Genomic DNA, 27,669 nt, shown 5'->3' with positions numbered 1-27,669 from the left:
TGCCTCAGTATCTGAATATGGCATTCTAACAATTGACTTACAAAACTATGTCTAATGGTAGATTCTATCTTCATATTCCTTCCGCTAAAACTCACAGACTATCCTCTATTGATAATAACATTCCTTCCTTAAATATTTGTAACTTCTAATAATTTAAAATATAAATATAGATTTGCTTGACAATTTGGGTTGAATTTCATTAGAATCTCAGGCAAGTTATGTTTCAGGAAGTTATCTTTAATATCTATGCTAAATAAATAACATTTAAACACAAGACAAGCCATCATGGGCTTTTTGTATGAATCCAAACTATAAGACTCCAAGGTAGTAGGCACACAGTGCAATATACAGGTTTTGTAACATGGAAATCCACACCTGAAACTTATATGTTCATGTTGACCAATGTCACCTCAATAAATGAAAAAAACATACAAAAGAATCCAAGGTAAATGTGGAGGTGCATCAAGTATTTCAAAGTCTAGAATCAATCATCTGCATATAAGAAATCACCTTGATTAAAATTTTCAAGCTTATTTATTCCTCAATTTTAAATTCTGCATTGGACAAAACAGATATAAATGTATTTGTGCAAGTTACTTTTAAAAATATAGTATGGCTTAAAAGTCATCAATTATTCCTGCAGCAACACACTATATAAGCACACTTTAGCATTGCTCTACTTTAGCCATCATTCTTAAGTGAACACCCTGTATACATCTACAGGCAATAGAAACCTCATTATTTTGCCCTGAATAGGAATAAAGGATTAAGATGCTATTGAAACAAGTTAATTTCTAGGGATTTGGGTAAAGACAATAAAAATTAATGTAATTCAAGAAATAAGACTTGCAAGTCTTATCTATTCCCTTTATATCCTAAACATTTCTTGTAGACTTAGGAGGAATAACAGGAAATAGACACAATTTATTCTACTCTTCCCATCACACTTAAGACATAAAATTCATGCAATTTTAAAAAATTAATTTCTTATAAAGCCAGTCAATAATCTTTTAAAAAGTAAAGTGTAACCTGTTTTAAAACATCACAATAAAATTAAAGTCTTAAATACTGCCATAATTAAGGAAAAGTAGTCATTTATACAAGCACAAGAATCCAAGTTGCTTGTGCCATGAAATTAAAAATCTATCATGTAACAATCATCCTGAGCTACAAATTAACAAGCACATCACCAACTGATTTTATTTACATTAATGACAAGCATAACATTTACCAATTACAAGTCTACAGGTTTACTTGTTGGTAGTAGCTGAGCTTTTCCAATAGGATTTTTGGGAGAACCTTTATACCAGACCCTTTCTCTTTCTGACGGCTTCCTAAGGATCCTGCTATTTATCCCAGAGAAGCCTGTATTATTATTTACAACAGATCTTAACATATCATGATTTGTCAGATCCTCCAAAGGACCCTTACTAGTAATTTGGCCATCAGATGTCACTTTTTGTTTATAAACTCTGTTTGACCCAACCAAAGCATTCATAGAGTCTGGGTGCCTCTTCATCTGTGAGAAAGATTTAGAAGTTAATCCCATGCTTGATCTTGTAACTGCATCAACATTTGACTGTTTGCATGAAACAGACTTCCGTTCCTTAGGACCTGATTGGGTATGTGAAATTAAGGAATCGTTTGACGTACTTTCGATACAAGAGGGAAGAGCACTGTCACAGCTCACTGATTTAACCAGAGGAGAAGCAGTATCACCAAGATGTGCCAATTTGTGCCTTACAGGTTGTCTGTCATACTCCAACAAAGAATTAATTCTTCGGACAGACTGACGGACAGGTGTGCGCTGAAACTTAAGCGGTGATTTAACTTTTGTCCTATTTGATTCATTTAAAGAAAGCTTATTAAACCATTGTATGTGGTCTGAAACCTTTCCATGTTCTGTTACTTGTAAATGTTCAGATAGCCTTGTATCACACTTTTCCACCAGTGACTGCTGTGTAACCACTGTCACACGCCTCGGTTTTGATAAGCTGGCTGTGTCACATGTAATCTGCTCTGAGGAAGAGGTGTTAGCTGCATCCTCCCTAGGAGCTGGGCAATTCAACAAGTTCTCTTCAATCATATTCTCCTCCTTTAATTTAGTATTTAGTTTATCCCTTGGGGACTGTTGTGTTTTTATCTGTTCATCACTGGGCAATTCTTGCTTGTTTAAGTCATCATTTGGCATATCTGAATGAATGATATCATCATGTTCCATCTTCATATTAGTTGAATAACATTTTATAGTTGCTTTTCTATCTAATTTTTGAGTTTGATGTTGTGAGAAGTCTCTTTCTGAAAAACTATTTTCATTTTTACCAGTGTGGTGTTCATTTGATGCTATTACAGTCAAATCATTACTTTCAAATAGATTTTCCCGTGAGCTATATGCTATAGATGTTTCATTTACTTTTACTTTCCCCACATTAGAAAATGATGACTGCTTGTGGTTTATCAATGCATGAAGCTTACTTCCAGAATCAGAAAATGCTTTCTGAATTTTCACCAAAGTCTCTGTACTCAAGTTATTTTCATCCCCACTAAGAGAGCTTCGGGTTAGGTTGTCATTATGCTTATTGTGTACATTAGAAGGAGTGAGTTCATATGAATTAATAGATGACTTTTCTACCATATCAGGCTCCAAACAAGAGTTTTCCACCTCAAGATTTCCCTCTATTGGAGAAGCTTCTTTTGCTTCTATTTCTCGAAAACTTGAATTACTAGGTCCAGTCCAAGACATTCGGTAACTTGTTCTGTCCACTTGCTCTGGAGTCAATAAATGTTCCTCAGACTTACTGATCTTTTTTGAACCTAAAATAAAACAGTTCAGGGTTTTTAATCATTTATATTTGACCTAGTTTTTACATTATTATTCAAATACATGGTGAATAAAGGTACTAAGCATTTAATTCTAATAAATAAGATTTGTTGCGAAGAATTTTTAAATGTCAAACTTTCATATTTATAAGCATCCTCCAATTATTCACAGAAAAATACAATGCCAATTCAAATTTTTATTTAAACATGAATTTTAAATTTTCAGAACAGTTATTTAATATATTTTATCATTAAAAAAGCAATGAAAGGACATGTGTAAATTATATCTCAATTATGCTGGAAAACTTTCATTTTAAAAAACAACTAAATTAGTCCAGCCAGCGTGGCTCAGTGGTTGAGCATTGACCTATGAACCAGGAGGTTATGGTTCGATTCCCAGTGAGGGCATATGCCCATGTTGTGGGCTCAATCCCCAGTAGGGGGCATGCAGGAGGCAGCCAATCGATAATTCTCTCTCATCATTGATGTTTCTCTCTCGCTCGCTCGCTACCTTCCTCTCTGAAATCAATAAAAATATATTAAAAAAAACACAACTAAAGTAGGTTTTTTGAGTAAAACTCTAATAATATCATGTAAATGTACCATTACCTTTCTTGGTTACTCTTTCGTCATTATCTGGGCTAAAAAGCAGACCTGTTTTTACAGATTCAATACTACTTTTTAAATTTTGTTGGTTTGCAAGTCGTCGACCAACATTTTCATGTCTATTGACACCAGAACACCCATTCTGTACAGAAAAGAAAAATTGGAACATTTTTGTTAAAAAGTAAACCAGTTAATTTTCAAAATATTAAAACAAAATAAATTTTTTATTATCAAAATTCTATAGTTAATTAAAAATAATATAATTGAGAAACAATTTTGTACCAAATACATTTGCATGTGTGATAAAAACTGTAAGCATTTGACTCAGCTCTTAGTTGATATTTTATAATGCAAAATAAAAAATTGCCTCACATCTTCATTAACTTAAAAAAAAAAAATTATGGTAAGTCTTTGCCAGGGCCTATTCACAAAAGTGAAATTAAAAAGAAAAACAAAAAAATCTAAGGCCAAAATCTTACCTTCATGGAATTTATATTTTAGGTGGACAGATTTAGACTAGAAAATAATAATCAGTCAATTATATTGTATAATATATAATACAAAAGATGAAAAGTGTTATGGAGAAAAGTAAAGTAGGGTAAGAGGGATATGAAATGGTAAAAGATGCGGGTATAATTTCCAACAGAGTGATCATAAGATGATGATCTGTGAGTAAAAAAAATGAGGGTGAGAGTTATGAACAAAACATTCCAGGGAGAGGAAAATGCCAATGCAGTCTCTAAGGCTGAAGCCAGGTCTGGCATATTTGGCCTACAGCAAGGAGGCAAGAGTGGATGAAGCTGAGTAAGCAGGAAGAGGGCTCAGAGGAGGCTGGGAGCAGGTCGTGTGCAGGGTTACTGTCAATGGAAGAACTTAGCTTTTTTTTTTTTTCCAGAGTGAAATGAGGAGTTACTGGAGGGTTCTGAGTCAAGAAATGACATGACTTAGCTTGGGTTTTAAAAGGATAATTTTGGCTAGAGTACAGCAGCAAGGTAGAAGCAGGTTGACCTACTAATAGAGACTTATTGCAGTAATACAAGTTCAAGATAAAAGGACTTAAAGTTAAAAATACAGTACTGATGAAACTGATCTCAATATACTCGGAATGCAATAGTTAAGACAGGATTCCTAATGGTGTAGGCAGGGTGTGTGAGGGAAAGTGAGGAGTCAAGAATGTCTGCATGGTTTGGCCTAAGTGACTGAGTTGCCATAACTGGATGGTGAAGACTACAGGTAGGAGTGTGATTGGGGAAAGGGTAGGATTGGAGAAACAGAGGCAGTGAAGAAATGCATCTCAGACCTCTATTTGGGAAAGGTTACACTTGAGATGTCTACTGGATAGACATCCAACTATGAAGGTCAAGTAGGCAGATGTTAAGAACAGACAAGTTGTTCAGGAGAGCATTCTGGACTGGAGATACAAACTTGGAAGTCTCAAGCAAATATATGATGTTTAAAATTGATGATCACCTTTGAGTGAGTGGAGAAAGAAAAGAGCGGTCCAAAGATGAAGCTTTGGGAACTCCAATGCAAAGGAATTAGAAGAGTAACCAGCAAAGAAGGAAGAAACTCATGAGTAATGTCCTTGAAGCAAGAAAAGAAAGTATGTTGAGGAGGAGCAAGTGATCAGCCAAGTCAAATGTTGCTGGTGGGTCAAGTCAAACAAGGACTGATCTTTGTCTAGTGGCTTGAGTGAGGATGAATTCATGGGTGACCATGAGAGTATTTTCTGTGAGTGTTGAGGATGAAAGCCTCAATGGAATCGGAAAAGGAGGGACTAGAGATAGGCAAGTGTAAGAGTTTGGTATAAAGAGGAGTAGAGAATGGGAAAGTAGCTAGAGGAGAGGCAGGGTTGAGAGGGTCTTTCAGCATCAAATCTACAGCTTTATGCTATGATAAACATCAATGAAATGGTGATAGACACTTACTGCATCTTTGCTACTTTTCCCCAGACTAAATTTCAAACGAAGAGATCTTCGAACTTTTTCTTTACGACTGATTTTAGGAGAGAAGCAGCCTGCTTTTCCTGATTCCACCCTAAAAAAAATGGAATTTAAAATATTAGTTTATAGCAAAAAAAAATTGGAGAAACTTTTGCAAAATGAAATTTGAGAATGTCCAGAGCAAATCATTATTTCTAAAATCAGTTAAGTTTTAAGAACCATATGTGAACACATTGTATTTGCACGCAAAGATTTTTTCCATCTATCACAAGAGTTATTTAGTCACTTATAAACCAGAATCATCAGAATAAACTAGCTTTTTAAATTAACCAGAAATTTAAGAATTACACATATCAACTTGAAGTAGGATTTCAAGCAAGTAAATGATTCAAATTAGGAATCTTTCTCTGGAGAATATATAAAGGGCACCTGGTTAATAACGCAGAAAACATTTTTTTTTAATTATGATTCTTGGTATAAAGACGAAATATTTTATTAGCTATATACATCAAATATTTATCCAATGAAAATTACCTGCAAACTTTTTTGCTTGCAATCCTTTTACTTCGCCGTGGTACATCTGTACTGATCAAAAGATTTCCACTGATGGCTACAGGAGAGAGTGAACTCTGAGATGACACCTCTGGGCTTGTATCAAAGTGAACTATAAAAACAATCACATGTAATATACCACACACACTTATTTTCTTTTTCAAATATAAATTATTAATAGTGATTAGACTTAAAGCCACAAGAAAAGTCATATCACTTCTGCTTAAAAATTTTAGGGGCCAAATAACCCAACTCAACTAAAAAAAGAATCAATTTTCTTCTTTTTAGTAGAAATGAAAGGTGAGATGAACCACCACTGCTTGCACACTGGAGCTTTAAACTTGTCTAAGAATACAAAGGAGTGGCACTGTTGCAGACTGGAGAAGGACAAGCTGACGAGACAGTCTGTCCATCTCACCATTTACTAATGACTTGAGGCTTTGGAAATGGATTTCTATAGCAAATATAAGTATCATTGTAATATATATAAAATGCCCAGCAAAGTATCTGATATGTAGTATTAAATACTATTACTAAAAATAAACTATTGAAAAGCAATTTAGAGTCTGAGTATCCAGTATGCACCTGCTAGCCAACTGCTGTCTGACTTGAATATAACTTGTCTAATATTTTTAGCAAGAAAATAATCTATAACACATGCAACCACTTGTCTACGGTCATGTTCCATGCTCAAAAACTGGTGGTTACAACAGCTCATTTTGATCCAGTTATTTTATAACTGACTATAAAAGAAATGAGGAAAAAAGTAAAATAATTATAAAATAAAGCTTCATATACATTTGACTTACATTTGAATTATGCCTAAGACATACTCCACAAGCGTGAGCCCTCTTGTCATTTGTTTTGATAAATTCACATGGGTCCCCAGAGACATCCAAGTGTTTTTCAGTTATAAAAATAGTTAATAATACAACCATTACAGTGACCTTGGGGGGTGTGCACTTGGCTAAATAAAATTTTGGAGGCCAGTATAATGTATCCAATATGACACAGGTAGCTTTATCCTAGGGCTGCAGTGATCATAAGAAGGCACAGCCAGAATACATGGCATAATGCAAAGTTATCACATATGTAAGAAAGAAATTGTATATAGGTACTCATGGACTTTAGATAATATTGCCTTTATAACATTTAAAGAAACATTTTGCAAATGAAATTTATTGAATTATGCCTGAGAAAGTAGGATAGGAGAAAGAAAAAAACAGTGAGCCCTAGCCAGTTTGGGTCAGTAGTTGAAGTGTCTGCTCACGAACTGAAGGATCCTGGGTTTGATTCTGGTCAAAGGCACACACCTCAGTTGCAGGCTCTATCCCTAGCCCTGGTTGGGGTGTGTGCAGGAGGCAACCAATCAATGTGTCTCTCTCACATTGATGTTTCTCTTTCTGTCTCTCCCCTTCCCTTCCACTCTCTAAAAATCAATGGAAAAATATCTTCAGGTGAGGACTAACAACAACAAAGAGGTGAGTTAAAATAATAGGGTTACTGTTGCTTAATGTTTTATTTAAAAAATTCACTGATTAAGCAGGTTCATAGTAATGTTACAATAACACAAGAATGTTTAACCTTATTTGGGGGAAGTTTAGAGAAAAGGAGTCAGCAGATCATCCTTGGGGACAATGTAATGCAAATAAGCAAAGGCAGGTAGAACCACACTTCACATGTGCCATTTGGAAAAAGTCCTCCTAAATGGAAAAGCCTTTAAATTTCAAAAAACGAAACCCAAAGTTACTTTGAAATAAATTGAAGTCTTCAACTTCTGAATACTGAAAAAGCTACAGACATAGCCTCAAGATTCTTATTATTACACATTAATGAACCAAGAGAACCTGTTAAGGACCATAGAGAACAAATTGCTATTGTTTTAAATTTTTAATAAAACAAACAAGGAAAATATAAACTTTTTAAATAAACAAAAGAGAGGCCTTTGAGAAGATCTAATAACCCAGCTAATGAATTCAAAATGGAACTCTTAACATTGTCAGAAACCAGCCAATAAAAATCTAAAAGAGGTAGAGGTTACTCACATTTTGACTAAATGTGAGACAAATATGAGATGGAAGACCTCAGACTTAGTTATGGTTTCATTTCATTTGGGTTGACTATAGGTTATTTTGAGCCAACTGTATTGTTGCACATGCTAAAGAAGCCAACCCAACCTAAGACCACAATAACAAAAGTCTGGCACTAAAATGGGCATGATTAAATTTTATTATTCCCTGGAGGCTCTGGTTGGACATATTAGGAACTTATAGTTCATTAGGAAGAAAATGGCTGGGATGGTAAGGGATCTGGAAGTCATGCTACAAGAAACAGTATATAAAAACTTTTTAAAGCTTTTAGAGCATAAAACATTAAAAATATTACATTCCACCCCCACCCCCACCCCCCCCACCCCCCCATCCACATGCAACTCATGATAGTTACCCCACTATGGATTCAGAGATGATCAAACTTTGGACAACCTCAACTCAACAGAAGACAGCAATACAGCTATAGCTACAGATCCAGAAGTAGAATTCAGTATGTCCAATCACATAAAATCTGAGCATTGATGCTATCCACAGAAGCCAGACTCTCCCTCCCAGTTATTTCTCATAACTTTCAATGGGCATGGCCATAAACCACATGCACGTCAATTATACAGATCAGTCTATTTTAAAATTTAGGGGACTTTATAAAAATTCAGGTTTAATAAAAAATAAAGCTCTGGCTCCTCAAGGGCAGTATTAACATGAAATAGCACTTTACCCAGAACAGGCACTTATGTTAATGTTTACAACCCAATTATATAAATCACATTTGTTACCTGATACTGGTGTAGAACTGGTACTGAAGAGATTACTTGGCAACAACTCAAAATGAAAATTGTGCTTGATGGACTTCCTTTTCTTACTTGAGCAACCATGAGAAGAATCTACTGGCAGTTTGCGCTTAGCATTTGGTGTAAGAATCACTGGAGATTCAGACAGCTGGGCTGAAAAACACCCACAATTTATTGTTTCTCCCACAATGCTGATAAAATAAAAAAGCTTTATAAATTTATTCTTATAAAACTATTACTTAGGACTAAACAAAGAATGGAGTGATATATGTTCACATTATCAAATACATGCTATAAAACTAAATATCATTAATTCTGTAAAATAAAAATAGGCAAGCTGTAGTAACTTGAGCAAAATATACTAAAAGATGCATATAATTCACATTAAAGAATATTAACATAGGGAAGAAAATTATAATTGTCTGTTACTGGGCTAAATAATTTCAGCCACAAGCAAACCAACATAAAAAAAAAAGGGAGAGGGTCACATATACTAATAAACTTCTGGTTCTAAAACAAAAATAAAATTGAGTTATTTTTACATGTTCAATAACATCTAACTTATAAGCAACAGAAAAGCATGATTTAGAAGATTAAAGATAAAATAGACTAAAAGAAATTCTTATCTATAATTTTGGGTTTATTATAGCCAATGTAATTAGCAAGTCACAGCATAGTATTATAGTACAGTATCTCCACTGAAAATATTGGATTTGATTAAACCAAAATAACTCAGAAATTTTCATTAAATACATATAACACTTACTGATTCTTTCTTGTTGAGGTGTAACAGAGGGTGTTCTGTTATATTTAAGCTTATTTAGTGCTCCACTGACAAAATCTGAAATGCAAGGCATATATAATCATATAATTAATTATAACATTTACCTAACTTTCACCAATAATTCATATTGATATTTGTGGTCTTCTAGAATCTACATTTGTATCAACATACGTTTTTAAGGTCAGTTAAGGTTATTAATGGTATATTTTATTCCATTTCACTTATACTCTGATCTCTCTTTCAAAAAATAAGAGATATACAATACCAAATGAAATGTAAAATACTTATGATGTACAGAAAGAGTATGGAAGAGGAAAGCATTACTTGTTGAGGAAGGGGAAGTGGCAATAAGAGAAAAAGCTTTGCAGGGTAAGTAAAACCTGGCCTGTGTTCTGAAGAATCAGGTTGTTGATTTGAGGCAAGGTGAACAGCATATGCATAGGCATGTAAGTAAACACAAGATTTATGTATACTAGAAACTAGCAGATCTTTTTAAAAATGTTTTTATTGATTTATTTTAGAGAGAAAGGAAGGGAGAAGAATAGAGAGATAGAAACATTGATGAGAGAGCAACATCAAAGATCGGCTGCCTCCTGCACGCCCCCAACGGGGGATGGAGCCTGCAACCCAGGCATGTGCCCTGGCTGGGAATGGAACTGGTGACCTCTTGGTTCATGGGTCATCGCACAACCAGAGCTACAATGGCTGGGTGAAACCAAGTAGTTTGATATTGCTAGAGCAAACAGTGAACAGTAGATAAGGTAAAAGATAAGCCTTTTTTAAGTAGTATCTTGTGGTTTGTTTGTTTTTAATTCTTCCCTTTATTTTATTATTTTCCACCACTATTTATCTCCCACATATCCTCTTCCACCTCCACCCACCACCCTTCCCCCCACAGTCACAAAAATTTAGGAATTTGTATCATCCTTGTGCAAGGGTCATGCTAATCTTCTCTGTATCATTCCAATTTTTAGTGTATGTGCTGCTGAAGTGAACATAAGATAACCCTTTTTATATCAGGAAGAGGGCTTGTGTGTCATTTTGAAAAACTTGAACTTCTTTCTCCAAAGGCAAAACTGTCTGATCCACATTTTAGAAAAATTGCTCAGACAGCAGTGTGAAAGACAGACCTGAGGCAGCAAGCCTCCTTAGAGGCAGGCAAACTAGCTGAAGGTTCTTCTAAGTATGTTACTAAGTCATTCAACAAGTATTTAATTTGTTCCTATAATGTGTCAAGCACTGCACTAGCATTAGAGATACAACAGTGACCAAAACAGTCTGCCTTTAGGGAACTTATTCTCAGAGAGGAAACAAGTACACTAAGGAAATACTAAATACATGACAAGTGGGTTAAATAGTCTGAGGTACAATTATAACAACTGATTTATACTGGGGAGTCAAAGGTATTCCTGAGGAAGTGATAGTTGAGACCTGAAGGAAGAGTGGAAATTAGCCAGACAGCAGATGAAGGTCTGAACAGGGACAGAACAGTGGAAAATGGAGGCAGGAATAATTTAGGAGATCAAAGTTACAACATTTGGTGAACAGTGAGATGTGGGGAAAATTCTGACTTGCTGAGTCAGTAGATAATGGTGCCACCAAAAAAAAACAAGGGACATTATGAAAGAAGAGTTAGACATGTCTATGAAACACTGAGATGATATAAATCCATTTGTGTAAAGATCTAGGCCGGAGAAGTAGATTTGGGAATCATCAGCCCAGAAATGGTAGTTTTTAAAAATGACAATGAATGAGATCATTTAAAAAGAGGACAAAGCCCGGCCAGCATGGCTCAGTGATTGAACATAGACCTATGAACCAAGAGGTCACGGTTTGATTCCTGGTCCCCCGGCTTGTGGGTTTGCTCCCCAGTGTGGGGTGTGCAGGAGGCAGCTGATCAATGATTCTTTCTCATCATTGATGTTTCTATCTCTCTCTCCCTCCCCTCTGAAATCAATATAAATCTATTTTAAAAATAAACAAATAAATAGAGGACAAAGAGTAAGAAGATCAAGTATGAAAGAATGGAACATTCAAGAGGTGGTCAGAAAAAAATCCAGAAAAATGAGACAGAACAAATGACTTAAGAGGCAGGAAAACCATGAAAGCATAGTATTACAAAGCAAAACCAAAAATAAACAAATAAAAAAGGAGAGGAAAAAAAATCAGGAAAGACAAGACATAATCAAATAGTCAGAGATTCCCAATAATACAAGCCAAAAAATATGCACTGGATTTAGCTATATAAGAAATTGTGACTTCCACAGGAATACTTTCATGCAAAAATGTACCCCTAATTTTTAGTCACAATGAAACAAAAAAATCTCTTAAATATGTTAATCAACAAACAACAAATGCTGGAGAGGATGTGGAGAAAAAGGAACACTCGTGCACTGCTGGTGGGAATGCAGACTGGTGCAGCCACTGTGGCGAACAGTATGGAGTTTCCTCAAAAAATTAAAAATGGAACTCCCATTCGACCCAGTGATCCCACTTCTAGGAATATATCCCAAGAAGCCAGAAACACCAATCAGAAAGGATATATGCACCCCTATGTTCATAGCAGCTCAATTCACCATAGCTAAGATTTGGAAACAGCCTAGGTGCCCATCAACAGATGAGTGGATTAAGAAACTGTGGTACATCTACACAATGGAATACTACGCTGCGGTAAAGAAGAAGGAACTCTTGCCATTTGCAACGGCATGGATGGAACTGGAGAGCATTATGCTGAGTGAAGTAAGCCAGTCAGAGAAAGATAAATACCACATGATCTCACTCATTTGTGGAATATAGAGAACAACATAGACTGATGAACAGGGACAGATCCAAAGACAGAGAAACAGGGATCAGACTATCAATCCCCAGAGGGAAAGTAGGGGAGGGTGGGGGTAAGGGGAAGAGATCAACTAAAGGACTTGTATGCATGCATATAAGCCAAAACAATGGACACGGACAACAGGGGGATGAGAGCATGAGTTGAGGGGGGAGAGGGGAAGTTGAGGGTTAATGGGGGGATGAGGACACATTTGTAATACCTTAACCAATAAAGAAATTAAAGATTAAAAAAAAATAAAAAAATAAAGAAATACAACTTCTGAGATTCCAAGGTAAAAAAAAAAAAAAAGTTAATTAGCAAATATCACTGAACGTAGTTATTTACTAGTAAATTCAAGCTCAGCTATAGTGCACTTATGTATTGAGAAATCTTACACTCTCAAGTGAAATATATACAAACCAGGAGAATACTGAAAACCTCAAAGAGCCAAAAATAGGCAATGCTCTAACTTGCAGGCAATGGCTAACAAAGCCAACCTTTATGAAACCTGGGCAGATAAACAAGGTTAATATGGGAGAGGAAAAAGAAAAAAGAAAGGAAAAGAAGAGAAACAAGATGCAGAGCAGAAGACAGAGAGCAACAGATTCAGCCACAGCAGATAAACACAATTAGACCAGCACAGCAAAGCCAGGAGTATGGAAAGACAAACTGTTCCCTCCATAATCTGAGACCGTCCTTGGAGCATAATGGGCCACACTGAAAGTAGACCACCTCTCTAGAGGCCTGGTGCACAAAAATCGTGCACTCGGGGGAGATGGGGCCCTCAGCCCAGCCTGCGCCCTCTCACAGTCTGGGAGCCCTCAGGGGATGTCCGATTGACAGCTTAGGCCTGCTCAAAGAAGACATCCATTGCCACGGAGGCAGGAGGCGCTCCCGCCACTGTCACTGCGCTTGCCAGCTGGGAGCCCAGCTTCTGGCGGAGTGGTGCTCCCCTTGTGGGAGCGCACTGACCACCAGGGGGCAGCTCTTGCATTGAGCGTCTGACCCCTGGTGGTCAGTGCGCATCATAACGACCAGTTGTTCCGCCGTTCGGTCGATTTGCATATTAGTCTTTAATTATACACTAGAGGCCCCATGCATGAAATTCGTGCAAGAGTAGGCCTTCCTTCCCCTGGCTGCCGGCATCTGCTTCCCTCAGGCCACCGGCAGGCACCCAGGACCCGGGCTTCCCTCGCATCTCCAGCTTCATCCGGAAGAATGTCTGGTCTAATTAGCATATTATGCTTTTATTATTATAGAGGATTTCAGGGCATCATATTAATTGAATCAGTTCAGTGCTGCATCAGTGTCCATGAAAGACATTCGTTAACACAAAGACAATGCCAAGGAGCCCACACACTCGCATACACAGGCAAGAATGGGAAAATTATGATAGACCAAATTCCTCTTACTTATTTTAAGAGTGTGCTCATAAATTCTGTGTACATTCTGGAGCAATACAATTATTGAGAATTGTCATATAAAGCACAAAGTTAAGGAATAAGTAACTAACTCTTATAACAGCAAAATAAAAGTTCTATAGTTTGGTTGTACAATGTGAATGTACTGAACACTACTGAAGCGTACACTTAAAATGGTTAAGGTGGTAAATTTTGTTTTATTTTTCCACAATTTAAAAAGTAAAAAAAAAAAAAAGTCAAAAGATTCTTTAAAGCTACCGCAAATCAGGTCACAGTGATGTTTGTGGCATTTCAAAGTCTGATATTAAAAAGAAAGAAGGCTAACTATAACATAAAAAATAAACACTAGTCTGGCTGGTATGACTCAGTGGTTGGGGGTCATGTTTAGACTTTTATTTTTTAAAGAATAATGCCTAGCCCTAGCTGGTTTGGCTCAGTGGATAGAGCGCTGGCCTGTGGACTGAAGGATCCCGGGTTTGATTCCAGGCAAGGGCACATGCCTAAGTTGTGAGCTCAATCCCCAGTAGGGGGTGTGCAGGAGGCAGTTGATCAATGATACTCTCTCACCACTGATGTTTCTATATCTCTCTCCCTCTCCCTTCCTCTCTGAAATGTATTTAAAAAAAAAAAAAAAAGAAGAAGAAGAATGCCTAGTAGGCCCTCCCTTACTAAAGTGGAACTGACGTGGTTAAATAGGAAAACTGTTATTAAATAATTTGCATGAATCTGAAACTGACATTTGAGAGTTAACAGTGAATGAGAGCGATCCAATGTTCAACTATTTAGATGAGGTAACAAACTATAAGGAAGTAGGGTGGTAAAGATAATCTGTGTCTTAAAATAGCTACATTTGGGATAGGAAGAAGTTTAATGGGTTGAATTGTGTCCTCCAAGATATGTTTAAGTCCTAACTCCCAGTACTTGAGAATGTGACCTTATTTGCAATTATGGTCTCTGCAGTTGTACTCAAGTTTTGTTTCAAGCCACCCAGTTTGTTGTACTTTGTTATAGTAGCCCTAGGAAACTGATGCAGAAGGCATAAGAAATCTATACAGGAAGCAAAGAAAAAATAGAAGGTAATACTATATAAACCAATAGTTAAAAGAAAGGGGGTAGTTAATGACAACTGGTTCCAATACTCAAAAGATAAGAAATTTTCCAAGATAATTGGAGGAGTTACGGCCACAGACTTCTTCATCAAGGAGATGAGGCCCTGGCCAGTGTTTCTCAGCGCTTTTAGAGCATCAGCCTGTACACGGAAGGGTGGCAGGTTTTATTTCCCATCAAGGGCATATACCTAGGTTGCGGGTTCAATCCCTGGCCCGTTAGGATGCATGCGGGAGGCAACCTATCGATGTGTCTCTCTCATATCTCTCCCTCTCCTTACCTCTCCATCCCTCCTTTCTACTCTCTAAAAAATAAATGGAAAAAATATCCTCAGGTGAGAATTTAAAAAATTAAATTAAAAAAAGCAGCTGAAAAGTATTATAATTGATTTCACTACAATGGAACCCTGGATTTTTTTTGTTTCTTCCTTGGTAATGTTCCCACATTATTTAATTCATATTCCTAACTAATTCATATCACTTTCAAATCATTATCTCACACCTGGATTATTGCCCCACATTTCTGACTATTCTCCCTACCTCCAAGTTTCAGTTCTTCAAACTAGGTAACTTTCTAAAATACAGTAGGCCCTCGGGTTACGTTGGAGATCCATTCCTAGGGCACGACGTAATGTGATTTTCACCGTAAGTCGGAACCCACCTATATAAGCACCTAGGTCACTCACATGGAGCACATACACAGCAGTAATGAATTGAAACAGTAAAAAAAATTTAAAAGAAAGATAACAATTCCTGACCTTTACTTGTGGTAAATAAATAAAAAACTAAGTACATATGTACATACGTCGAAATGATGGAACTTTTTTTTTTAATAAATGGGAGATGGTGATGTACGTCGAGTTCGATGTAACCCGAGGACTGCCGTATTTTTAATCATGTTATGACTTCAATGGTGTTCTCTAATAATCAATGTTCTAATTCTTTAGCCTGACATTGAGCTCACCATAGTATCATCCTAATCCTTAGGATGAACACTTCAAGTCACGTTGGTCGTTTTACAGATATTGATTACTTCTTACAGAAATATTTTTTCATAGCATTCTTCTCATCTAGAGTAAGATACAATTATTCTGGTCTTCCACCCAATCCCCCTTACATTTTACCTTTTCTTCAAGAAGGCTCACTTTGAAGAGCCCTGACCATTATAATCCTGGGAACTTTTCTCATTTGGTTTGTGCTGAAGATCTAGCACTTAATATTAAATTATACTGTCACTTTGACTTTTCACATGCATATGTCATGCCGTTCTAACTATGCTGTAAGCACCAAAATGGCATACACCATAGTTTCTACTTCTTTATGTTCAAGCGAATTTCAGATAAAGCAAATTGCTTTACCTCCCTAAAACAAACTGTCACTCCTCCTTACCTCCTACACTTTGTCTTCGCTTTCTCTTACAGTCACCAGGAGTTTCATATTGACCTTCTTCAAAGCCTTCCAGTGATGGAGTAGCACAGAGACCATCAATACCCAACATAGGCGGTATCTTTTCCATGATAAAATCTGGAACATGTCCTAAAAGAAAATGTTCACAATTAAGATCTTTCCTCTACTTGCCCCCGCACCCCCAAAATGTTTCAATAGTATATATCAACTTTCTAACAGTTGTCTTCATAGTTCACTTGAAGAAGCTGGGATCTCCCTCACTTAAATAAGTCCTATCTATACTAATAAAAGGGTAATATGCTAATTAGATCGGATGTCTTCCGGACAAAACCACGGTGGCGGGGGCTGAGGCAGAGGCAATTAGGGGAGATCAGGCCAGCAGGGGAGGGCAGTTAGGGGTGATCAGGCCGGCAGGGGAATGCAATTAGGGGCGATCAGGCAAGCAGGCAGAAGCGATTAGGGACATCAGGCAGGCAGGCAGAGAGGTTAGGGGCAATCAGGCAGGCAGGGGAGCAGTTAGGGGCATCAGACAGGCAGGCAGAGTGGTTAGGGGCGATCAGGCAGGGAGGCAGAGTGGTTAGGGGTGATCAGGCTGGCAGGCAGGTGAGCGGTTAGGAGCCACTGGTCCTGGGTAGTGAGAGGGATGTCTGACTGCCGAACGGCCCAATCCCCCAGGAATCAGGCCTAAATCGGCAGTCAGACATCCCCCAAGGGTCCCGGATTGGAGAGGGTGCAGGCCGGGCTGAGGGACCCCCTCTCCCATGCATGAATTTCACGCATCGGGCCTCTAGTTACTTAATAATGCAACTACATCTTACCAATATCTGATGCATAATCAATAAAAGTCTGTACTACTGCAGCCTGCAATCGTAGCTTTTTTTCTGTGTTGGCAGACATCTTTTCATGTACTTCACTTGTCTGAAGAAGATTTGGTGCAAATATCACTGCAAGATTGCTGCTATCCATCTTATTCTCACTGGACCTAAATGAAAAAAAGCTTTTATGAGATGGCACCAAAGATAAAAATTAAAATAAAATATTAAGTATATTTTGAAGACCTTTTACTTTTCCAGTCCAACACAAGTCACAATATAGTTACCCTTCATCGACTCATCTACACGATCAGGTTGAATAAAGACAGAATCAGAAATACACAGCTTCTGTGTGCTTAGATACACATCATCAAAATCATGCAAACATAGAGCCCACACTTTGTTTTTCCACACAAATTGAACATGTCTGATTTTCAAACCCACACACAGAAAATCTGAAGTATTAGAAGGCAGGAAGTATGTCTAGAACAAGCAGGCTCATTGACAGCAAAGAGAAGAGAAATTTGAAGAGCAAAACACAAATATTTTAAAAACACAGTAATCTGAAACCATTCAGTGGACAAAGAATCCTACAATCACCAATAAGCTGTCCAGGCATTCATAATGATCACAGAGAAGACATAGTAAATCATTTGGTATATTGTTTCTTAAATTATACAGGATAGACTTCTTAAGGAAAGGAAATATATAATACTAGAGGCCTGGTGCACAAAATTCATGCAGGGGAGGAGGTGGGGTGAAGGGTGGCATCCCCTCTGCCCGGCCTGCGCCAGTTGGGGGATGTTGTCCGATTGCCGGTTTAGGCCAGTGGGGATCAGGCCTAAACCAGCAGTTGGACATCCCCCTCACTATCTAGGACACTGCATGCACCAGTGACCATACTTTTCATACAGGTAAAAGGCATCTTGCTGTTGTATGGGCAGCTACATTTTTTTTGCCCTGATTATAAAAAGTAATACATAACATGATCCTTCTGAGGCAGTAGTACCATTTTCCCCATCTTGTGGGTAGAAGAACTAAAGCAGAGAGAAGTTAAGTAACTGGCTTTGTCACACAGTTATAAGTGTCAGAATCAGGGCTGACCACAAAATGGACAAGCCAGAGTCCATGCATGTCATCACTGCATCATCCTGTTTTTTCAGTGTTAAGAGTAGCCTTGCCAGGTTTTGATTTTTCTTTCTAAGAGACTGTTCCCAATACACAGAGTAGGGTTCCAAGGCCTGGCCGACAATCAGGGCTAACCTGTGGGGCGAGTGGCCGGTGGGGGGATCAGGGGGCCCCCACTGGCACCCACCTTGCCTGGCAACCTGGCCCCGCCCGCTCACCAGCCCCGCCCCCACCGGTCACCTCCCTCTGGGGGGGGGGGGGGCAGATGCTCAACACAAGAGCGTCCTGCGTTGGGCATCTGCACCCTGGTGGTCAGTGTGCATCATAGCGACCAGTCTTCTGCTATTTGGTTGATTTGCATATTAGGGTTTTGTTATATAGGACTTTTAAGAAAAGTTTTCACTCCAAATGAAATTTTATTATCTATAAGAGTAAATCCAGCTACTTGAGTAATTAAATTCTCATTTCCCAAGACTTTTCATTACTACTTACCTAAGAGAAACATTCCTAAGGAAATTAAAGAAGTATCTTAATATATCAATAGTGTGGTCAGGCATAAGACAGGAGAGCAACAATGTAGCTTTATTCTTCTCTTCTGTTCCTAACTGTTGAGCTTTGAAAAGTGCTTCATGTAAATCAGCTGGGAGAATGGGCTCTGGCAATTCCCTAAAAAACTGCTTAAGAAGTCCTGCAATATCACAAGGAAGTGCAGAAGACAGGCCACTTTCACCATGATCCAGTTTATTCTGAAATAGATAAAATAATCTTGAGTGTTTGGGGGCTTAGGAGTATATTGCAAATAAACTATCCTTTCTTGTACTCTAAAGACCTTTTTAAAATAAATTTCTTTTAACTCTTATTTTAATATATCTCCTTTTCAGAAGGCTAAAAATAATAAAAAATTCTTTTTTTTCATTTATAGAAACTAGGACCATGAATTTTAAACTACTCTAAACTTTCAAAGCATTTTATAAACAGCTTGATTGTGGTGATTTCACAATGTATATGTAAATCAAAACATCAAGTTGTTCATCCTAAATGTACTGGTGAATTATACCTCAAAAAAACAGGGTCGGGGGAAGAGCATTACAGAAATGATTTGCTTTCTTTTGGAAAAAAGTTCTTCTGCCATGAAAAAAGCTATTTTCAAATTCAATTTCTGTCAATAATTCATGTAATACTTCTACATAGTTCAATCACAAAACCACACCAAAAATATGGTACAAAAGAAAAATGACAGTTTAAGAATATGCTTACCTTTAACGCTTTTAGACGAATAACAGATCCTGATTTCCTAAAAAGCCCTTCTGTATGAATATGCTCTTCTAGAGATGTGCAAGCATCAACAAGAAAACTGAAACAGAGAAATCTTTTCAGGTGGCCAGAACACATCTTTCTAAATCCCATTATTCTGCCAAAGTACAGGAGCAGACCAGGCACTACACCCCTTACAGAAGCTCTGATGTACAAATCCCTTTAACCTGTGATAAAAGGCCACGTGCTTCCTAAATTCCTCTCTAGGAACCACCATTTTACCCATGACAACTTCAGTAAACCCACTTAACCTACATCCTTCTCAATCCTGTTTCTCTGCTTTCATTCAGAGCACAGGACTTGTCTTTTGCACTGCCTCTAATCTACCTTCCTTCATATCCCAGTCTCTCCTCCACCCTCTCCAATCAGACTCTCATAGCCATTACTCCAAAAAAAAAAAAAGCGCTCTCAGAGTCACCAATGGCCTCTGCCTTGCCAAATCCATGGTAAATTCATTGTCTTCATCTTGCTGGTCCTACCAGCATAACACACTTGACCACTCCCAGATCATTTTAAAAATACTTTTTCACTCTTCTGGTTTTCCTACTGACTCCCTGACTGCTTCTTCTCAAACCCCTTTTCTGGATCCTCTTTTTCTTCCAGACCTCTACATGCTAGGATGGCTCAAGGCTCCAAGGCCTTCTTTTCTTCATTCTCTCCCCATGTGTGATCTTGCACAGCATGCACAGCTTAAAATATCTACCATGTACTTACTATGTTTCCCCCAAAATAAGGCAAGGTGTTTTTTTTCTCACTCTAACATTATCTCTCAGAAAATCAAATACACCCCAGTCCTTACAATCTTTTTCATATTTAAAGATGTGTGCTCAATTTTTATATTGAACAATTTCTAACAACCAATGGTAGTTTTAGATGCTTAGTTAACAGCTGGTACCAATAAATTAGAATGGATATCAGCTGTAAGCCACTGATAAAAGTTGCATTGGTGCACAGTGACTAAACATCGCAGAGGGTAACAGAGTAGTTTGTTGTTTCTTTTAGCACGCAAAAAATTATGACAAAGATGTAGTCATTATTAGAATTTGCAATTCTAAATGTTGAAAATCCATATAAACAAACCTTTGCAGATTATTTAAAAAGCAAAATACTAAGTGGAAACCTTAATGAAGATTATGAATCTACACCTATTATCTGAGGGAAAATGATTCTAAGGCAGCAAGGTGCTCAGTAAGTGCTTTTGGACAATGCATCAATTAAAAACCCAGGTTACTGGACTAGAGTAGGCAGAATGAACCCTACTTTGGACAGAGGGAAAAATAATTAGAAAGAGCTAAAACAGTTTCTTTAAATGCATTTAAACTATTTTCTTAAGATGTAAACTTACCTAGTAATTTCTGATCCAGTTAGTCCAAAAGATTATTTATAAATAGTAAACAACATTAAAAAGTTCAAGGTATGCAATTTATATTCACAAATAAGCTAATATCTTAGCATAAAATTCTTTTACCCAACTTTTCTAAAATAAAAATATCAATATTTTAGCTGTATTGATAATTCAGTATATTACTGAATATAATCAGAATTGTGAGAAAAGAATTAGTATAGATCTGAAATCTCTAATTTAATAGAACAAAAATAATTTGCTCTCTAACATTTACTCATTACTAAACCTTAAAATTCAATCCTGGGAGTAAGTAAAAATTGAAGTTAAAAATATGTGAAAGTTTAAGTAAATTTTTTTTTACATTACTACCGAGAAATGAAATCATCTGTTAATTTAAAACAAATGTGTGAGTCAATCAACTATTTATTTTTAAACATTCAAACACCACTTTGAAATATTTATTCATTTCAAACTTTGCTTACCTTGGAATGTGTCCATATTCTGGTACAACAGAATGGGGCAATGCATTAAAAGGTACTCCAAATATTTTACCCTAAAATGACAAATTTAGTTACTCTAACACAAATATTAAGCATAATATAAATTTTCTTAAACATTAGGGCAAATTTAAAACCTCAACAAATAAAAAAAGATAGCAGAGCCAGCTGGTGGCTCAGAGGTGCAGTATCAACCTATGAACCAGAAGGTCAGTTTGATTCCCAGTGGGGCACAAGCCCTAGTTGCCAGCTCAATCCTCAGTAGGGGAAGTGCAAGAGGCAGCCGATCAATGATTCTCATTGATGTTTCCTCTCTCTCTCTGCCCTCCTCTCTGAAGTCAATAACAACACTTAAAAAATAAATAAATAAAAGCAGACGTAAACTATCAGTCAGTCAAGACAAAGAAAGCAATTCTTTCAAGTACATTTTGTAAAAAGTAACTACCTTATGCTAGGTGCTAAGAGTACAATGATGGCAAAGATAAAGTCAGTGCCCTGAAGCAATGTGGTAAATTCCATTTCCAAAGCCATTATAAAAAAATCAACCCTGTTAGTGTTTAGTCATGAAATTCTTAAACAGATTTGTCCCAAAACACTAAGGTTTCCCTCAAAATACTACCTGTTCCACCCCAGCTGGTTTGGCTCAGTGGATAGAACTTAGGCCTGCAGACTAAAGGGCCCGGGTTTTGATTCCGGTCAAGGACCTGGTTGTGGGCTGGATCCTCAGTTGGAGGCAGCTGATTAATGATTCTGCCTCATCATTGATGTTTCTCTCTCTCTCTCTCCCTCTCCCTTCCTCTCTGAAATCAATAAAAATGTATTTTAAAAAAATACTACCTGTTTTTTTCAATGACCTTAAAAATACTGACCTTATACCTTCCTTCTGGCACCTTATAAATACTAATTTGAACAAGAGGTTAAGTCAATTGATAATGGTAATTCCTGTCACTCATTGGGTACTTCCTAAAATTACACCAGAAGTGGTTATTTTTAGACCTGATTATCTTTTACACACTCCATGGAAAAGTGCTATTCAAACTACTTTCTGAGCTACCCAAAAATAGGGATTCTGCAAACATTTAATTCAAACTTCATTTAACTACTTTAAAAACCATTTTAAACAGTCACATTCAAATGTATTACTCACATTCAAAATTTAACACACTGAAAATCCCAAGAGTAAAATTGTAAATGTCAGTTAACTTGCATGTTTGTACACACTATCTTTGTGCACACATTCAAACTTCTTAAAAATGTGTCACTGAATAAGAAAGTTGTAGCTTTTCATTGGATTTAAGAAAATAAATTGGGAAAAACCAAGATGGCGGCATAGGTAAACACCGGAGTTAGCTACCTCAAACAACCACTTCACAAATACAGCTAAAAGACGGAACGGACATCGCCCAGAACCACAGGAAGATTGGCTGAGGGGAAATTCTTCAACTAGAAGGAAAGAGAACAGCATACGAGACTCAGAGGAGGCGCAGTGCGGAAAATACAAAGGTGCGGAAGTGCGCGAGGAGCGGGCTGGTGGCTGGTGGCTGAGGGCGCGGTTGTCGTTTTCAATCGGGAGGGAGGCTCAGATTCTGAGCTCCAGATCCAGGCGAATCTCTAGGGACCCAGACTCAAACGGGAGAAGCGGGACTGTCTGGCATCGGTCGGAACTCAAAGGCAGCTTTCTCTCCGAGGTTTGCAGCGGTTGCTGGGACTCTGAGAGGCAGAGCCTCTGGGGATGGGACTGAGAGCAGCCATAACTGCTCCCTCCACCCGCTCTGTTGATCCCATGCGACCCGCCCCGCCCAAGCCCTGCGCAGAGCCATTTGCCAGATAGCCTCAGGGAAAGGCTAGATTAGCACCGCCCCAGAGGACAGAAGTTTTCCCTCTGCAGACACAGCTGATTCTCACAGCCGGTTGGCCTGGAGGTCAAATCCCCCCCAGTATTAGCTACAACAATCAAGGCTTAACTACAACAAGACTGAGTGCCTGGGTCCAACCCCAGCACGTCCAGGGGTTCCCAAAGGCATAGACGGAGTCGGCAAAGAAGGAATGACACGGAGACAGCGTTCAGTTGATCAGCAGCCTAGCCAGGATCTCCAGCCAAGTTCTGGTCTAGATCTCCAGCGAAGTTCTGTGTCCATGTTCTCTTGCTAGGTTCTCCAGGTTCTCCAGCCAGACTCTGTAGCCATGTTCCCTCGCTAGGTTCTCCAGCCAGGTTCTGTCCAGGTTCTGCAGCCAGGTTCAGTCACCAGGTTCTAGTCAGGTTCTCTTGCCAATTTCTATAGTCAGGTTCAGTCCAGGATCTTTTGCCATGTTCTCTCCAGCGAAGTTCTTCTGTGTCTAGGTTCTGTGTAGGTTCTGTGTCTAGGTTCTGTGTAGGTTCTGTATTCTAAGTTCTGTCTCTCGCTGTCTTGTTACATCTGTATTTATACCAGTTGATTCAATCCTATCAATCTCTATTACAAAGGTTAGGGTGTTTCTTATCTCCATTCCAGGGAGTAAAGATTATGTAGCCTAAGCATGATTGTTCGTAGTTAAAGTGATTAATTACCCGCCTGGCACTTAGTTGAGGGGTTTTATTCCCTCCCTAACTTCAGGGGAAAATCCCTACCTGGGGAAACAACCTTTCTCAGAGAGGAGGAGACCTTGGTTAAAACACATAGTGCCAAGGTGAGCAAACATTTTAAGAACAGTATGCCATATATGCCAGGTCCTTTGAAACAGCAAGGATGGACCGGCTCCCGGAAACTGCGCACAAAGACCACTAGGGGGTGCACCAAGAAAGCATAAAAAATGTGGAGACAAAGAAACAGGACAAAACTGTCAATGGAGGATATTGAGTTCAGAACCACACTTTTAAGGTCTCTCAATAACTGTCTAGAAGCCGCCGATAAAGTTATTGAGATCCTCAAGAAATCTAATGAGACCCTCAATGTTGTGATAAAGAACCAACTAGAAATTAAGCATACACGGACTGAAATAACGAATATTATACAGACTCCCAACAGCAGACCAGAGGAGCGCAAGAATCAAGGCAAAGATTTGAAATGCGAAGAAGCAAAAAACACCCAACCTGAAAAGCAAAATGAAAAACGAATCCGAAAATACGAAGATAGTGTAAGGAGCCTCTGGGACAGCTTCAAGCGTACCAACATCAGAATTATAGGGGTGCCAGAAGATGAGAGAGACCAAGATATTGAAAACCTATTTGAAGAAATAATGACAGAAAACTTCCCCTACCTGGTGAAAGAAAGAGACTTACAAGTCCAGGAAGCGCAGAGAACACCAAACAAAAGGAACCCAAAGAGGACCACACCAAGACACATCATAATTAAAATGCCAAGAGCAAAAGATAAATAGAGAATTTTAAAAGCAGCAAGAGAAAGAAACTCAGTTACCTACAAGGGAATACCCATATGACTGTCAGCTGATTTCTCAACAGAAACTTTGCAGGCCAGAAGGGAGTGGCAAGAAATATTCAAAGTGATGAATGCCAAGAACCTACAACCAAGATTACTTTATCCAGCAAAGCTATCATTCAGAATTGAAGGTCAGATAAAGAGCTTCACAGATAAGGAAAAGCTAAAGGAGTTCATCACCACCAAACCAGTATTATATGAAATGCTGAAAGGTATCCTTTAAGAAGAGGAAGAAGAAGAAAAAGGTAAAGATACTAATTATGAACAACAAATATGCATCTATCAACAAGTGAATCTAACAATCAAGTGAATAAATAATCTGATGAATAGAATGAACTGGTGATTATAATAGAATCAGGGACATAGAAAGGGAATGGACTCACTATTCTTGGTGGGGAAAGGGGTGTGGGGGATGCGGGAAGAGACTGGACAAAAATTGTGCACCTAGGGATGAGGACAGTGGGGGGGTAAGGGCAGAAGGTGGGGTGGGAACTGGGTGGAGGGGAGCTATGGGGGGAAAAAAAGAGGAACAAATGTAATAATCTGAACAACAAAGATTTACTAAAATAAAAAAAAAAAGAAAATAAATTAAAGCCTGTATATGTGTCTACTTATACAAAATTAAATAAGTGTGTATACCTAATCTCACAAATGTTAATGTAGCTTAAATGAATCTGCTCTCCAAGAATGCTCTTGAAGCACTTATATTTTAAGAGCATCTTATTTATTATTTAACTTTGTATTCACAATGAGAAACCATTCAACATTGTTCATGATTCAACAGACTAACAAAATTTCACTTTTCCAAACATGTGGCTCCATTTAATTGAAGAATACAGAAAAGACAATTTAGTATAATGCTGTAAGAGAGCAAACTGTTTATTAGAGGGAGAACTGCCAGATTTTAAATACTGGCTCTTCCATTTACCAAGTGAACTTGATCAAATTAACATTCCCTATGCCTCAGTATCCTCACATAGGTCTTAATCTGATGCAGAGCAAGCATTCAAAGAATATTTGCTGCTACGATTACCATTTCAAAGAGAGCTACTTAAAAAAAGAAAGTTAACATAGGTAACCCCTTGTCTGAGTAAAGCAAAATTTTCTTGATACTGTGCAACCAAGCAAAATGCAAAAATAAATCAGATGCTGAAGCTGATTATATGTCTACAAATATCATACATAAGTAGAATTCAGGGAGCTTGTCCACCCTTAGGTCTCATTATTCTCAATATTTGGCTTCATAAGTAACTGCTAAAATTTGATCTCATAAAGAGCATACTTTTTAAACTGTATGTATTGAAATATCATTTATAATACCACCCTTAAAAGATTTCTAGTTCTTTTCTTAAAAAACTCAAAACTATTATTAGCCAATCAACACCAAATAACTAAAGAAATATAGTTTTCAGGTACCTATCTTGTTAGATCCCACTCATGTAACACTATAATCTTCTGTATTTCTTTATTTGAACATTTTATTAGTATTTCTAGTGTGACAATCAGGATATAGACCATTTATTATCGTAACAACTAAAATTAGTTTAAGTGGCATGTGACAGGCATTGTGGTAGTCCTATTGCCATATCTTAGAGTTTTTTTAAGACAGCCCAAGGAGAGATACCATTATTCCCACTTTATAGAGTAGAAACTGAAGCTTAGGAAAATTAAACAAGCAGTTCAAGATCACACATCTAGTAGGGGTAGAGCAGGATTCAAACTCAGACCTATCTGAATCTAAAGACAGGCGTCAGTTTTTCTTAAGCGGTGAAAAAAAATCCATGTACAAATTCTTTCATATGGCAACATATTTGTTAATATTTAAAAGCTCGATTGGCTTTCCAAAATCTCAAATATAGTTGGTTCTGTAAGAATATAAAAACAATTTCTCTAAAGTTTATGAGGTATACACATCATTTTTTAAAAAATCCTCACTTCAAGATATATTTTTATTGAGATGTGTGAGAGAGAGAGAGAGAGAGAGAGAAACATGGACCCGTTGCCTCCATACACTCCCGACCTGGAATGGAACCTGCAACCTATGTATGTGCCCGGACTGGGAATGGAATCAGCGACCTTTTGGTGTGTGGGACAACATTCCAACCAACCGAGCCCCCTGGCCAGAGGATAAGAGAAATTTTATGTAGAAAGTGACAGAGGTAGTAGAAGTGCGCCAGCTGGGCTGCTTAGGCTCAGGAAACCCGTTACAGAAGCAAAAGAAGGGCCCTTGGAGCTTAGGAGAGAGAAAGGCAAAGGTAACAGGTCTGAGGGTGTGTGTGTGGGGGGGGGGGAGGGAGGGGGGACGGGACGGGGGGGACGACAACGATGGAGAAAGCGGGGAAAGGCACCTGGAAATATTTTTAATTTTCACAACTTGCATCTTGTGGGTAGAAGTCAGAGATGCCGCTAAACATCCTACCACGCACAGGGCAGCTACATGCCGCCCCCCACCCCCCGCGATGATCTACCTCTTAATGTCAAGCTGCTGAGATTGAAAAGTCCTGCAACTTTCTCTGAGTGACCAAAAACGCCTGTAACGAATAAGCCACGTCACTCTTTTAAACGTCAGCCGGTGGCTACCTGGATTGAATCAGACGCACGTAACCGCCTTCTCTTTTGGGCCCATACAGAATGAACATGCCGGCAGGACCTGGTAGCGACAGTACGAGCTGTGCTTCCCCTCCCCGGCCCACCCCCACCCCCCAACCGGACTCTCCCCCCGGACTTACCACTACGGCCGCGGCGGCTGAGTCCCGCCTCCGGCGCTCGCCCTGCCCGCGGCCACCTTTGACCTTAATGCCGTAGGCAGCCCGAAGCTGCTGCACCAGGGCCAGCCTCACCAGCCGCTGATCCCACAT

General features: G+C 38.2%; 1 protein-coding gene across 2 annotated transcripts; it reads right to left on the bottom strand.

The window, feature by feature from the left end:
- Window positions 1–230: 230 nt before the first annotated feature.
- LOC308516785 (inactive Rho GTPase-activating protein 11B) lies at window positions 231–27,669 on the bottom strand (the record flags this gene model as incomplete). Of its 2 annotated transcripts, XM_081087898.1 has the most annotated exons (12): window positions 231–2,814; window positions 3,430–3,568; window positions 5,355–5,463; window positions 5,904–6,033; window positions 8,749–8,916; window positions 9,530–9,604; window positions 16,282–16,428; window positions 17,118–17,281; window positions 18,732–18,985; window positions 19,497–19,593; window positions 21,381–21,451; window positions 27,541–27,669. In XM_081087898.1, the coding sequence occupies 12 exons, from the start codon at window positions 27,667–27,669 to the stop codon at window positions 1,235–1,237; spliced, it is 3,063 nt and encodes a 1,020-aa protein (XP_080944024.1). The 2 variants fall into 2 exon arrangements, with proteins under 2 accessions (XP_080944024.1, XP_080944025.1); XM_081087899.1 differs by lacking the exons at window positions 231–2,814; window positions 3,430–3,568; window positions 5,355–5,463; ... (1 more) ...; window positions 8,749–8,916; window positions 9,530–9,604 and having other exon boundaries at window positions 16,285–16,428; window positions 17,173–17,281.

The sequence above is a fragment of the Myotis nattereri genome (assembly GCF_964212035.1).
Source record: "Myotis nattereri genome assembly, chromosome: 1".
NCBI classification, from domain to species: Eukaryota; Metazoa; Chordata; class Mammalia; order Chiroptera; family Vespertilionidae; genus Myotis; species Myotis nattereri.
Note: the sequence above shows the minus strand (reverse complement) of the source record. Positions and strands in the feature narration are given on the sequence as shown.